Raw genomic sequence first — 14,685 nt, 5'->3', positions numbered from 1 at the left:
TTATCCCAAGTCTCAAAGTCCAAATACATATTTCAGCTCCTCTGTCCCTTAAAATCTTTTTACAGAATCTCTGGGAAGAAGTGGAGACTATCTTACCATCCTGAAGTATAACACATTCTAAATTTTACCTAAATTTTTATGAAAACCCACTATTTAATGGCAGATAATTTTCATAAAAACTCAATAATATATAGTAATATATACAGTGAAACGAACTTTCAGAAGTAAAAATCAGCACACTGACACTATATACAATCTAAATCCACATACACCAATAGGCCAAAGTGTACCACTTCAGACCTCTCCATGAAAGAAAGCCCATTGGAATTTCAATATTTCTGAAACGGTTTTGTCTGTTTTTGGAACTTAGGCTGCACCAGGATGGTCTCAGCGATCTCAGGTTAATGTGCAGTCACTAGAGTCCTTTAACTCAGACATCAGCGCTGCATTGCTCCTGGGACCTCTGAATCCATCACAGGGAATTCACAGCATGGCGAAACCTTGGGCAGACTGGAACACCTATCTGTTCCTCTTCCCTGTTGTCCCAGGTCCCCGACCACAAAAGAATGTTGTCTCAGTGGGCATGCCCAGTGTTTAATCTCGAATTATATGCAGACTGGGGCAAAATGTAATTTTCTCCCTGTGCTATACTGTCCCCCCAATTAAATGTCTACGTTCTATGAGCAGTAGTAAAAATAATGGTCAATTTTACCAAAACTTCTGTAATGTAATAATTTCTTTCTGTTTCTGAATCTGTAAACCACTTAAAAATCAGTGAAAACAAGTTTTTTTCTCAATTTATTTTTGTATAGAACTAATGCTTTCATTGGTGGTCTAGTTGTTAAGAGCCGGTGCTCTCACTGCTGCGGCCCTAGTTTGTCTCTCGGTCAGGGAGCTACACTACCCGCCTGTGGTTGTCATACTGTGGTGACTGCATGTGGCTGGGATGCTGAAAGCTCTGCCACCGGTATTTCAAATACCAGCAGGGTCCCCCTTGGTGAGCAGGTTTCAACGGAGCTTCCAGACTAAAACAGACTAGGAAGAAGGACCTGGCTGCCTGCTTCCGAAAAAACTGACCATGAAAACCCTATGAATAGCAGCGGAGCATTGTCCGATAGAGCGCTGGGAGGTGAGAGGATGATGCAGGAAGACCAGGCAGGGTTCCACTCTGCAGCCCTCAGGGTTGCTATGAGTCAGGAATCCACTCAGTGACACTAACAACAAAAGGCTTTCATACCACACTAATTATTCAGTGAGTTGATACGAGCCCCCTACCTTTCTATTCTAAGAGGGTTATCAGTTGAGTGTGTGAGATCCTGAGACATCTCAACAAGACTTATGACATGAAACAGCTTTACTGATTTCTAAGTGGCAAATGATCGTGAAGTGTGAAAAAATATCTATTAGTTGGGGTCAGATTTTGTCCTTATGCAGGACTCCTCGTTTCGTATGGCCACAACTGGAATAGAGATGGTGTGTAGGACTTGATTTAGGGTAACAGCAGAATCCTCTCTCCATCTAAGATGGACACTGGTGATGTTTAGCTACCCATAGGCATATTTCTGAGGATTAAAGTATTTCTTCTGATGATACTGATGATCTTCAAATTCTGACTTCTTGTCATTCAACATCTGTCTGTGCAGGTTTCTTAGTTTGTTGCCCAATATGCTTTCAGTTTTCTTGCCATACCAAAAGCTGAAATAAACAATAAACTTTAAAGTCTTTAAAGGCAAAGACAACGTCTGTGTAATTCTCACTTAATTTTCATCCAGCATTATATTTCTACTTAATAAATGTTTTTTGATTTCATGTCAGTTTTTTGTCCTTGTTTTATGAATGGCAATGTAAGGTATAGGTTAAAAACACAACCACTAGCATTAAAAAGATCTGGGTTTAAATCTGAATTCTGGTTCCATCTTCTACTAACTCTGTGACCTTGGCCAAAATACTTAATCTCCTAATCTTTAAAAGGGGTGTAATAGTAGTACATGTCTCATAAAATTATTTTAATAATTAATTGAGTTGAAGTATGGAAAGTATTAGCACAGTGGTTGGTTTATAAATAGAGAGAATGCTCAGTGAGTGAGGAAAAAAAATAGTGCACGTGCCACTGGGAATGAAGGAAGACAGTGATTCCAAAGTGATGTACAGTGCCATCTAGCAATCATTTGAAAGTGACCATTTCAGCATCTTTTATAGAGAAGAGCTAAGACAGACATTATTGTTTTCAAAAGTGCTGTGTTGTCATCAAAACACTGGTCGTGGGTATTGCCATTCTAATCAGTGGTTTCTTCTATGCTACATTTCTTACATTTGGGACATAAAGATTGGCCTACTTTTCAGTCTTCACAAGCATATCCCCTAGACCAGGGCTAAATCCTCTATTTATCTGGAACATTTAGTGGAGTGTCTACCACAGAGTAAATGCTCAAGGCAAGTTTGTTAAATCGGAAAATCTTCAAATCACAATCTAGTAGCACAAAATACAAACATATCACATACTTTAAAAATGCACATAGATGCCTATTAGGTATAAATGTATGTGAGTGTAAATTAGTGCAAAACAAAGACAACTCAAGGTAAGACAACCACACCATTGAACCAACAGTTACATCTCACGAGTGTTAGTCTGAAGTCTTCTCTCAGATGTAGGTGTAATTCAGAAGATTAGCTCTTTCTACACAGGTCTAATGTTCACGAAAGATCCTTTTTTGGCTTATTTCTAGCTAGAAACAAGACATTGGACACCTCCCCACTGTAGCTCGTTAATAGAATCATTAGAAGAGTCAGTCTACATTGCTAGGCTCGTGGAGCTTGTCACATTTTTGTCTATGTTACAGAGAAAGGACAAACAGATACCATGAATTTTGAAAGAATCATTTTCAAATTTCACTCTGCGAGTTTTCTTTCCTCTTCCTTATCCACAGCACGGTGGAATATATTACACTTCCCATGATTCTCTATACAGAAATCTGAGATGTTTCTTGAATGAAATTAGACAGGTCACACATCTTGTTTTCCATTATCTTCTGAGTCTGAGTGGAACAAGTTTGAAATTGAGGCATGTAAGATACAAAAGTCTTCTGACTGGAAGTTTCTAAGTTGAAGTTATTTTCTACAAGGTGTGAGCAGCCGTCCTGGAGGACTCTGATGTCAGAGAATAAACAGGGGGCTGGGAATGGGCACAACACTGTTGACTCATCAGTCAAAAACACGACACTCTCTCTTTTTTTGATGGAGGTGACCCCTAAATAATAGACAGATCTTTCTTCATTATTTTCTTCAGGGAAATTTCCCTCAAGTTTCAAAAGTTCATCCAATCCTTCTGAGAATGTAAGATGTGGTGAAATTATATTGGGATGCTGATCTGATAACATAAAAAATGCCTGCGTTTCTATCTCCCATGAACTGTTAGAGAAAGAACCCTTTGATAGAGAATTCTTGCTACAGACGCATTTGCTGACTGAGCTGTTTAGAAGCCCTTGCTCTTCGTCACTTTCACTTGGTTTAGAGTTGCTGACCAGGGCGGCATATTTAACAGAGGGCTGTCTCCTGCGTTCATCCTCACAGATTATCTCCGTGCTTTCAGCCTCAGAGAAGCTGGCACTACTGCGTTGGTCACTGAAACAAACAGAACTCTTTTCAAGATCTGGAGTTGTCAAAAGCAGAGAGACCATAGTTGGTGGAGCCATCTTGTGTTTATTTTTCCATGATGTATCAATACTGATATCTTCTGAAATGGTTTCAGGCTCCAAAAGAAGAGGACCAAAAGTCACTGATTCTGTGTGCTTGATAAAAAGATGCTCAAACGTTTCTGGCTAAAAGAAAAGACACATTTTAATGCTCAATTGTATGATTATTTTCTTGCTTCACTATGACATGCTTGCAGAAATGGAAGTGTGAAAGGTTACTACTAAAGGACATAAGTCAACCGCAAATTAACTAGTTTTAGACTGACAGATACATCATACGGAAGAGGCAGTCTAAGAGAGTGTTTAAAAGTGGGACAAGACTGATTTAGGTTTGAGTGGTTCTATTTCTATGACCATGGACAAGTACACTAACCTCTCTGTCCTTCAGTTTCTTCATCTGCGAAAATATGTTCAGTACTTACTTCACGGCATTGTGGTGAGGAATAAACAGTCTGAAAGTGCTTAGCTCTAAATAAAGATTGGTTATTATATTTGGAAAGTGCTATCTTCCGAAAATTCCTAATATTTTATAGCAAATTAGATTTTCACAAACCAAAAATTTAAACCCTAAATTTAAAAAGTCAATTGAAATAAAATCAAATGAGCAAAACAACTTGTCCAAAGAGAGATAAAATGACTACTCCATGACATAAGATATGATATGAAGGTAAAATATTTGTGACTGACTGTTAAGAATTTATCTGCCTCACATTATATTGAGAATCTGTTTGAGACTATCTGAAAATAAGAACTAACAACACCTATTTGTTGAAAACCATGAAAGTGAAAGAGATGATCACAGACTTGTAAATTCCTGTTCCTTACAAATAACTTCATATAAAAATACATATTATGGGACACGTGGAATGAAGACAAAGACACAAAACAAATGCACATCATATTTTTTATAAGAATGGTGGTTACATCACAACAAAAAAATCCTGCCAAGCAGCTACACATCAAGAATCCGTGTGCAAAAGGCTCGACTCTTACAATGTAAACACACTGAAAAAATAAATGCAAAATAAAGAATACCATGGATACATCACATTGAAAACTTAACACAACTAAATGAAGTGCTGCAGAAAATGTGTTCAATTTGTATGTCATACATATAATTGAACTTCTGAGCTTTATAAATTTTAAACTAATAGATTGAATTCAGATTTATGGTCTGAAATAATGATATACCCAACTATTCTTCATAATGGCAAATATATTCCATATAAAAACACAATCCATTTAGCATAGTTTTGGATTCTTAAGTGAAATATACTGGTGATTATAACCATAAAAGAATAAATATACCAAACACTAAATATAATAATAATGAAATAGACTTATATAGACATTAAAATACTGCTAGTGACAAATACTGTGTTCATACAACCATTTATGCTATTCTATGAACATCATATATGAGGAGAAAACTGTTTCTGTGCCTATTTTCTTTCTGAAAGACATCAATAATTAAGTTTATGACGTGCTTGCTCATTTTGTTTTTTCTTAGGGTTACTACTGTATATGTAATGAATTTCTTAAAATTTAAATGAAGATCACCAAATAAAGGAATTACATGCTACCAATATGAAAACAAAAAATTCACACACACATAGCCCATAGCATGCAGTTAAGCTCACATATGTTCTTCTAATGATGTGTTTGACATAGTTCACACTCTCTAAAACTTCATAATTGGTAACTAATTATTGATACCAAATATTTTACCTGTCTTTGAATGCATTCAGATAGAGGATTTAACTAATAATTAATAGGAAATCATATTCCCATATATGACTGAAATATAGTTGAGCAGTGGGTCACAAACCTTTATTAAAACTATGTTCATTAAAAAATCATTTCATTCACTACATGCATCTAATTTTTTGAGACTTTAGAACAGACTGAGCACATATTAAATATGTATTCATATGGTAGGAATTGAAGAATATTCTGCATAATTTCACACTTAGATTTTTTTCCATGCCAATGACATCTGTTAATAGTCAACAAAGAGAGAAAAGGACACATTCTTCCTAATTTTTAGTGTTTTTTTACATTCAAATAAAACTATGAATGAAATCTAAATATAAGTGATCCACATATAGCCTAAATTTGCATATTACTTGGGTTCATCAAGCAGAGGCTTTGGTTTAGTTGGAACGTGAGCTACAAGCACACTTAGTATTCTAAATTCATAGAAATAGCAGGTGGTATTTTTTGAGGAAAAAAAGTCCTGTCCTCACCATGAACTATTTGTAAAAGCTCCAGAGAGTCTCTCTTTTTGCATCACTGCCCACTTCCCTGCCTGCCAGAAGCTTTGGGTGGTTCAGCGTAAACAAATTTAGGCAAGACTTTTACAAGGAGGCTGAACTGGTGCTGATGCTTTTCTGTCTGGTCAGTCTGACCTGGATATGTCAGGTCATCCTGATATGAACCGTAACTTCCACTGGCCTGTGACCAGCATAAATCATAACTTCTGGCTTTCTTTGAACTGAAATGGAAGTTAGCACTTAAGCCATTTTCAAGGCTATCAAAAACTGAAATTTCCAGATTGATCAAAGTTAGATATACATACAAGCTACAAGACATTCAAAAGAATGCCCAAATGGGCCAGTTTGTAGGCTGAAGTGTCTAAGAGAGAAAGGAAAATGGAAAAATTTGGACACAAAAATATAAAGTAAATACTTTTAATTCACTCTGTAACTAGAGTCATTGTATTTGCAAAGCTTTGTGGGAAAGCGGCAGTTTTCAACTAGTTTTGGCATTGTTTACTACATATTTGATGATATCTAACAGAAATGTGGTAACAGCAACAGTCATAACTTTTTAATGTTTTATGACCAGACAAATGATAAATCAAAAGCCAGAGATTATGGATATTACTTTTTAAACTTTAGGTGGCCTGAAAAGTAATCATACATCCAAAGTGAATTAGATTCAGACCTATATCTTGACCCCAAATTTACCCATCTATTTTAAGTTCCAAATCAATGTAATCCACCATATTTTAGTTCTCAATAGTTCAAACAAAATTTGTTTAGATTTTCTCCCCTTCTTCAAAATGTAAAAATCTTCTAATACTCTATAGAATGTTGGGAAGTTGGTACATTGGATTCATCTGTAGTAATCATGATTAGACTTCAAAGAATGTCCGTTCTCTGTTTAGATAAAATAAAACAAATAAGAAAGCAAATAAAGGAAAATAAAAAAATCACTCAGCAAAAGATAAAAGATTTGAAACACATTTTCTGTTGGGCATGGGCTCTGGACTATAATTTCTTGTGTTATATTAAGGTAACACATCTTTTTATTAGGAAAGCATAAAATTTGGAACTAAGGTGGCTTCTTCCACTTTCTTAATGCATGCCTTAATATCACACTTTAAGGAAGAACAAAGAGCTGGAAAAATAAAATGAGGGTGGAGGAACAACATCAATATTTCAGAGTTTGGAACAAGAAAGAGTAAAAGAATAGAGCAGTGAAAACAAAAATCAAGAGACAGAAGAGCTGAAAAAGTGAAGAAGAATAGAATTACAGAATCATTATCAAGATTTTTTTAATCTAGAAAAAAGATCTAAGAAGCCATCCGGTCCATGTTTCTCCCTTTTTTTAGACAAAGCAATTGAGGCTTAAAGTTACACAGCTAATTAGAGCAGAGTGAGGACCCAGACTTAGTTCCTTCTTTTCCAACAATCTTTCTATAACACAGTGGAAGATGAAAAGGCATCGCAGACATGAACAGGCAGGAGAACATGTTCTTTGTTTTGCGTTTTCTACTTGCCGCCATAGATTTGAGCTAGATAATTCATACTCTCTTCTGGGTCCTTATAACCCAGAGGTATACGTGCAAATATTAAGAAGAAGAAAATAAACAAAATCTAAGCCATATTTTAGGGGAGTGAAACATACACTTCTAAGCCCAGTAATGTGCACTTCTAAATAGAACTTCTAACTTGAAACTGCCCCAGCTCCTCCACACTTCTGCAAGGCCCTTCTAGCAATTTCAGGGGTGCTCTGCCTCAGATCGGTGGGGATGGCGTTCTGGGAGTCCACGGGTGGCTGAGCTGCTTCTTTGGCGGACTGGAGCCGGCTGAGGAATCTAGGATAGTCTCTGAATCATCAGGAAAAATCCATTTGAAAATTTTAGCTTTAACACTCCTAACGCAGATTGCTGAGTAGAGTACACTCTTGTGAAGATTGACATTAATGTAGACAACAAAGGAGGAGGATTAAACCAAAAAATAAATAAGATGATTCGGATTTAGTGGAAAAACATAATAGATCAGGCAAAAATGCTAAAGAAAAAGGTTTAAAAAAACCAAACTGGTGACAGTCTTTTAACCACTGTGAAATTTGAATTAGAAGAAAGGCAAGGCTATCGAGCCACTATGGCACATTTTCCTAGAAGAATTCTACCTTTGTTTAAGATTCTGATTTTTATTTTTATTTTATTTCTAAATTTTTTTTAAGGTTCTGATTTTTAAAGTATCAAGAGAAATGGTGTAGAGGAGTGTTCTGGTTCAGGATGGCAGATTGAGCATATGTGTTTCTCCCTCAACTCTGTAGAGTCTCTGTTAGAATGCAAGTACATGAATAAATCAAATATACACCCACAACAAAGAAGATCCTCTGGGAAAGCTAAGATGGAATGAGATTTTGAATTCATTTCTAAAAGATAGAAAACAACTGGAAGAGTGTAGACGAAAGAAGATGAGCAAAGGAAGCTACAGACTAAAACATCTCCAGAGTGGGCTGCAGCTGAAGAGAAAGCCACTTTGCCCGGTTGAATACAGTGGAGATGGTGGCTGAAGAAGTGGCAGGTAAAAACGCAGGAAGGAATGAGATCTGAGGCTGAAAACCGAAAGCTCTGCATATGGAATGGGGCTCTTCTACTCCTGCTGCGCAGGGAAGAGCCTTCATATAAGAACCACCCTCCACACCCAAACTGAGGTTCTGTTTTCAAAAGCAACTGAGGATATCTGGGGAGGAACCGAGCAGCTGTGGGGGATTAGAGTCTATGAGCCCTGTCTACCCATTCAGGAAAACGATCCCTGCCTACATGCACTGGGCTCCCAGTCTGTCTGTCTACTGTTTCAATCTTAAACAGGAAAGGGAAACAAAGGATTATCAGATATTTGGGGAAAGTCTGAGATAAAAAAAGAATGGCCAAGACAAACAAGAGGAAAACATGTTGCTAGCAGAAACAGAGAATGCAGGGAATAGAAGAAAAGGGAATTTTTAAAACAAATAAACAACGATCCTCTAATTGGTATTTCTAGTAAGATTTAAGAAAATACTGCATGCACAACACCAAACCAGAATATTCTGAAAAAGAATACTTGGAAATTTACAAATATAATAGTAAGTAAAAGTTCAACAGAAGCACTAGAAGAATGGGCTATGGCAAGGTCTCCAACGTAAGACAAAAAGACAAAGAAACAGAACAGATTAGAGAAGAGATAAGAAATATAGAAGATCTATGCAGACGGTCCAACATCCAATGAATACAGATTCTAGAAAGAGAGAACCAAAGAAACAAGAGGAAAGGAAATTACCAAAGAAGTCCTATAATTTCTTGGAGTTGACAGGAGACATGGGATAGAAAGTGTCTTTAAATGATGACCAAGTTAAATGGCAAAGAACCTCCCCAGACCCATCACTGAAATTTTAGGACATCAAAAATGGGGGAAATATTTTAAAAGCGAGAAATTTGCAAGTACCCCATGAGGTGTAAAACTCAGAATGGCATCTGACTTCTCAGAAGCAGTACTGCATGCTAGATGATAAGGCAGGAATTGTTTCCAAGTTCTGCTGGAAAGGCTTGTTCAACCTAGAAATTGATATTCCACCAAACTATCAATCAAGGAAGGCACAATAAAGAGAATTTCAGGCATGCAGAGCCTAACCTATCACACAACGTTTCTTAGGAGGTTACTTAAGGATGTAGTTAATCAAGAAAGAGGAATCTAGGAAACAGTATTCACTAGAAACCAGTTAAGGGAAAACTCAGAATGATGGCTTGTAGCAATTTTAGAAAAGGACTAATCCAGAGTGAAGTAGGAGGGCAGAGGGTTTCCTGGACAGAATGCACGGGAAAAAAGTCTCCATGAAGAAGCTTATATAATAGCAGCACACAGAAGCTTAAAAAATAATTTTAAAGAAGCAATTAGAAACTCCAAAAAAAAAAAAAAACCAAAAAAAATGCACAAAAACTAAAAATGAAGCCAACTAAAATTTGATCAACAGGTGGAACATTTCTAATATATTTCTTTTTAATTCTCCTGTGACATTGGAACCACCAAGAAGTGTAATCACACTATATTACTTGGTTCAAGGAACAATATTTACATGCTCATAACAATGCAAATGCAGTTTAGTGGTTTTCTATTTTTTAAAATGAACCCACAGACAAATTTATAGCATAGAACATGTTATCAACCCTGACTTAAGTAAAAGTGTAAAGTGATAGTTTACAGAGATGGGGAAGGGGAGGGAGAAGTGGAGGGAAGGGTGAGAGTGCCAATGTCTTTATTTTATTTAAATAAATACAGAAATCATCTCTATTTGATGGAACAAGCAATGGAGTTTAAGAAGATTTTTCTGAGGTTGCAGAGGTGATTACTCAAGGAATGGAAAAAAGTGACAAAACAATATGTGTTGGGAGCACAGGGAAAGGAGAAGGAGGAAAAGTGTGTGCATGAGGAAATCCTCATTACGGCCAGAATTCAATAGATATGTCTACACTTCATAGTGACAGAAGCATTTTACTATTAGAGATATAAAGGTGACTTGCCGGAAAAGTTAACAGCAAACCATTTAAAAGTAACGGCATTTGAGAGGAAGACTAAGGGTAGGGAGGAGAGGAGGAGGAGACCACACTTTCCAATCAATGTTCTTCCATGTGATTTCATTAGTAAACCACGCACACGGTCAGATGGTAATTCAAAAACTTTTGTTTTTTAAATAATGAGAAATATCAAGGCATACATCCCCAGAGAACAAAGAGACATACACAACCATGTTTCCTAATAGAAAAAAGTTTCAAACAACTAAAATATCCATCAGGAGGGGAATGGATACATGGATTGTGGTATATTCACAGGATGGAATACTACAGACCAGTCCAAATGAGTGAACTAGATTAACTATATTAACATGGAGAGATCTCAGAAAACAATGGTGAGAAAAAAATAATTTTTGAATGATATGAAAGGTATATATTAACATTAACAATAACCAAAAGTATTACTGTTCATCGGTCCTGGATACACACATGCAGGTGTGGGAAAGTACAGAAGCACAGACTAGACAAACACATAGTGCATTCTTGAGAGTGGGAGCCTCTAGGCAGGGAAGAAGGGACCACGCCTAGTGAGGGGAACAACAAGGACAGACTTGATCTGTAACTTTTATTGATTAAAAAAATGAGGCAAATATGAAAAAATGTTAAGATTGTGTTAGTACATAGATGTTTTTATATTATTCTATTTTTATGTACTTATATTATCTTTAAAGGGTAAAGGAAGTGAAACATACAAAAGAAAGAAGATGAAGGGGAAATTATACTGGCAGGATTATTTTTAATCACATAATGGCATCATCCTATTCTTATCAGCAATGTCTGACATATTGTAGTTCTAAACAAACGTTTTGTTTTGATTTTTCCTTTAGAAGATCTCAAAATACTGGCCTTTTTTTGCATTTTGATTTACATATTTACAGGTTTAGTATGGATTTAGATTTATTATACACCACAGGGGTCGAGAAAGATAGCTTAAAAAGTAGAAGAGATTAATTTTAAAGAACATTTTAAAAATCAGGTTGGATGTCTAGGAATTATAGGTATAGATTACTTTCATAAAAACCAATGTTCAAAAAAATCTGAATTTAGAGAACAAATTAAAGGAAATACATTATATAAAAGTCATTACCTCCTTAAAAAAAAACCCTATATTTGAATTTTTTAAAACAATGGGCTCCCACGGTCCGTTTGCTTTGCAATACGTTGTGGAGTTTTTGCTTGTCTTTTTCCTTTCGTTTTAGAATTGGATAGACCACATTTTGCTGATCCAGTCATCATTTGATGGACATTTGAGTTGTTACCATGTTTTGGCCATTATGAATAATGCTGCCATGAACATTCACGTACAAGTTTCTGTGTGGATACATGATTTCATTTCTATTGGATATATACCTAGACATGGAATTTTGGGGTCATATGGTAATTCTATGTTTAATTGTTGAAGAACTGCCAGACTATTTTCCAAAAGGCTATGCCATTTTATACTCCCACTGGCAGTGTATGAGAGTTCCCATTTCTGCACATTCTCACCAACACTTACTATCTGTCTTGTTGATTATAGCCATCCTAGCTAGTGTAAAATGGTATGTTGTGTTTTTGATTTTCATTTCCCTAATGGCTAATGATATCAAGCATATTTTTATTTGCTTATTGGCCATTTGTGTATCTTCTCTGGAGAAATGTCTATTCAGATCCTTTGCCCATTTTTTTATTGTGTTAAAATGTACATAACATAATTCTGACCATTTCAACTATATTGAAGTGTACAATTTAGTGACATTAAGTACATTAAGCAATACACTGTTAATATGGAATTGATGGCAAAGGTATCAGTTTGAGCCAGATGGACTTGGGCTTGAACAAAGGTTTCTATACGTACAGGTTGGATGATCGAGACAAACTATTGAACTACTCTGAGCCTCAGTTTCGTCATCAGAGAATATAAGGCTATTAGGCCTATGACAAAATCAAATAAAATAATATGAATATGAAAGCATAGAGCAGATAGTAAATTTGCCTTGCACTCTTTAGTAACACAAGGTAAATTATACTGTACTATTTTTCCCTAAAAAAATAAATATTAGTTATTTAGGAGATTAAAGCAGAAAGCAAGATTAAAAAAAGTTACTGAATTTTAGAAGAACTTTATCACTAATAAAATCTTTGAAATTATATTCTTCTTCATGCTTCAAATATTCCCGTTATATTCCAAAAACTGATTTATTCCTAATTGTGTTACTTGTGTACTTGGTAAGCCCCAGTAATAAACTAAGCATCTTGAGGGCTAGTTATGCTTAAAGAATATCTTATGAGATCATAAAGTCAAGTATTTGCACAGCAAAATATTTGTCTTACAAATAAGGACATACTTCTACTGTAGGTATCTTAAAAATTCTACACACTTCTGGGCCGGCACAGCAGCGTAGTGGTTAAGTGCGTGCGCTCCGCTTCGGTGGCCCAGGGTTCACGGGTTCGGATCCTGAGCGCGCACTGATGCACTGCTTGTCAAGCCATGCTGTGGCAGCATCCCATATGAAATAGAGGAAGATGGGCACGGATGTTAACCCAGGGCCAATCTTCCTCAGCAAAAAGAGGAGGATTGGCATTGGATGTTAGCTCAGGGCTAATCTTCCTCATCAAATTAATTTACCAGAACCTGGGAAAATTTGGTGATTTCTCATTCTACTTGTATATAATGTCTGTCGGATGATCTGCTGTGGCATCATGCTCATCCTCAGAGAGCGGATGAGAGAGACAGACGTACAGCACCAGTCTACAAACGTTCACTGATTCAACCTACGTCCCCCAAGGGGTTCCTCTGTCTCAGGCATTTTCTGGAAAAGGGAAAAATCGTTTGGTGCAGGTTCAAAGTGCATTTTGCTGAGGTGGACCTGATCACTTCCCTTCCCTGGTAAACACTTAGAAACCATTTTCCTGGTGGTTCACAGGGGAGATTCCAGAGCTTAACATGTTGAAGAGAGAGTGTTTCAGTTTCTCTTAAAGAGACAGAAAAATGGTTATTCCCTGCATTACTATACGTATATGGGGAAGCTTTTAAAATTTTATTTTGGGCCGGCCCCGTGGCTTAGCGGTTAAGTGTGCAGGCTCCGCTGCTGGCGGCCCGGGTTCGGTTCCCGGGCGTGCACCGACGCACCGCTTCTCCGGCCATGCTGAGGGCGCGTCCCACATACAGCAACTAGAAGGATGTGCAGCTATGACATACAACTATCTACTGGGGCTTTAGGGGGAAAATAAATAAATAAAATAAAATCTTTAAAAATAAATAAAATTTTATTTAGATAAGTATTTAGATTTTTTTGACAAAAAACTCTCATACTAAAAGAAAACTCATATTTAAGAAAAAAAAATCTCTTCCTTACTCGGTCTTCTAATCTCTCCATTTTCAGTTTGTGAATGTGCTAAGGTCCTTCCTACCACATGGCTTTGTATTTGCAGGTGGCCTCGCCCGCGCTCCACCCTCCACCACAAAACCTAATTCACGAACATTCATCTTCTAGATCTGAGCTCAAATGTCCCTTTCCTGTCTTCACCTGCTCACCCGCACCCCACACCCTAAGCTCTTAGCACACCGGGTCCCTTTCTTTTATAACACGTAGTGTACTATTATTACATACTATATAACAATATTATTATATAGTATATTTTATTATGATTTATTTCCATTATAAATTGACTAATGCTTAGCTTCTCCACTAGACTATACACTCCGGGAGTTTCTGTTTTTCTGATCATTATAATCCCAGGGCCTAGCATAGTGGTAGCACAGGATAGGGATTCAATAAATAGTCCTTGAAAGAATGAATGAAATGAATTAATGAATGAATTTAAAAATGAATAAATTACTTTGGAGAGAGAAAAGAAGACAAGTTCTTTCTATTCCGCTTCCCACCCAGCCACTTCTCTACGATTTCACTGTCTTATTCCTCGATAGTAAGGAGAATCTCTTAAAAATTTGCTTTCAAAGAGCCAGCAACATCCTAGGCTTACTTACTAGACTGACTAATACTCACTATCTGCTTGTTGAACAAATGAATGATGGCAAAAATTATATATAGCTGAGATATCACTATAACTACAATAACTGTTACTGTATGAATTCATAACAAAAGAGAAAGGAGAGGAATGAATATCTTACTAATTGAAAAAGATCAGCAGCTCTGTTTTAAT

The 14,685-nt window shown here is 36.5% G+C and overlaps 1 protein-coding gene across 3 annotated transcripts in view; it reads right to left on the bottom strand.

Moving 5' to 3' along the window:
- Nucleotides 1-2,896: 2,896 nt before the first annotated feature.
- Nucleotides 2,897-14,685, bottom strand: part of LEPR (leptin receptor) — a 77,381-nt gene continuing 65,592 nt past the window's right edge. For 2 of the 3 annotated variants that reach the window (XM_058538242.1, XM_058538243.1), the window contains exon 19: nucleotides 5,245-6,853. In XM_058538242.1, the coding sequence (XP_058394225.1) occupies nucleotides 6,836-6,853 (18 nt within the window). In that variant the 3' untranslated portion in view covers nucleotides 5,245-6,835. Of the gene's footprint in view, nucleotides 3,819-5,244; nucleotides 6,854-14,685 lie in introns of those variants that run through there. The other variant, XM_058538244.1, reaches the window with a different exon arrangement.

The sequence above is a fragment of the Diceros bicornis genome, chromosome 4, assembly GCF_020826845.1.
Source record: "Diceros bicornis minor isolate mBicDic1 chromosome 4, mDicBic1.mat.cur, whole genome shotgun sequence".
NCBI lineage: Eukaryota > Metazoa > Chordata > Mammalia > Perissodactyla > Rhinocerotidae > Diceros > Diceros bicornis.
This window is presented reverse-complemented; position numbering and strand designations above follow the sequence as displayed.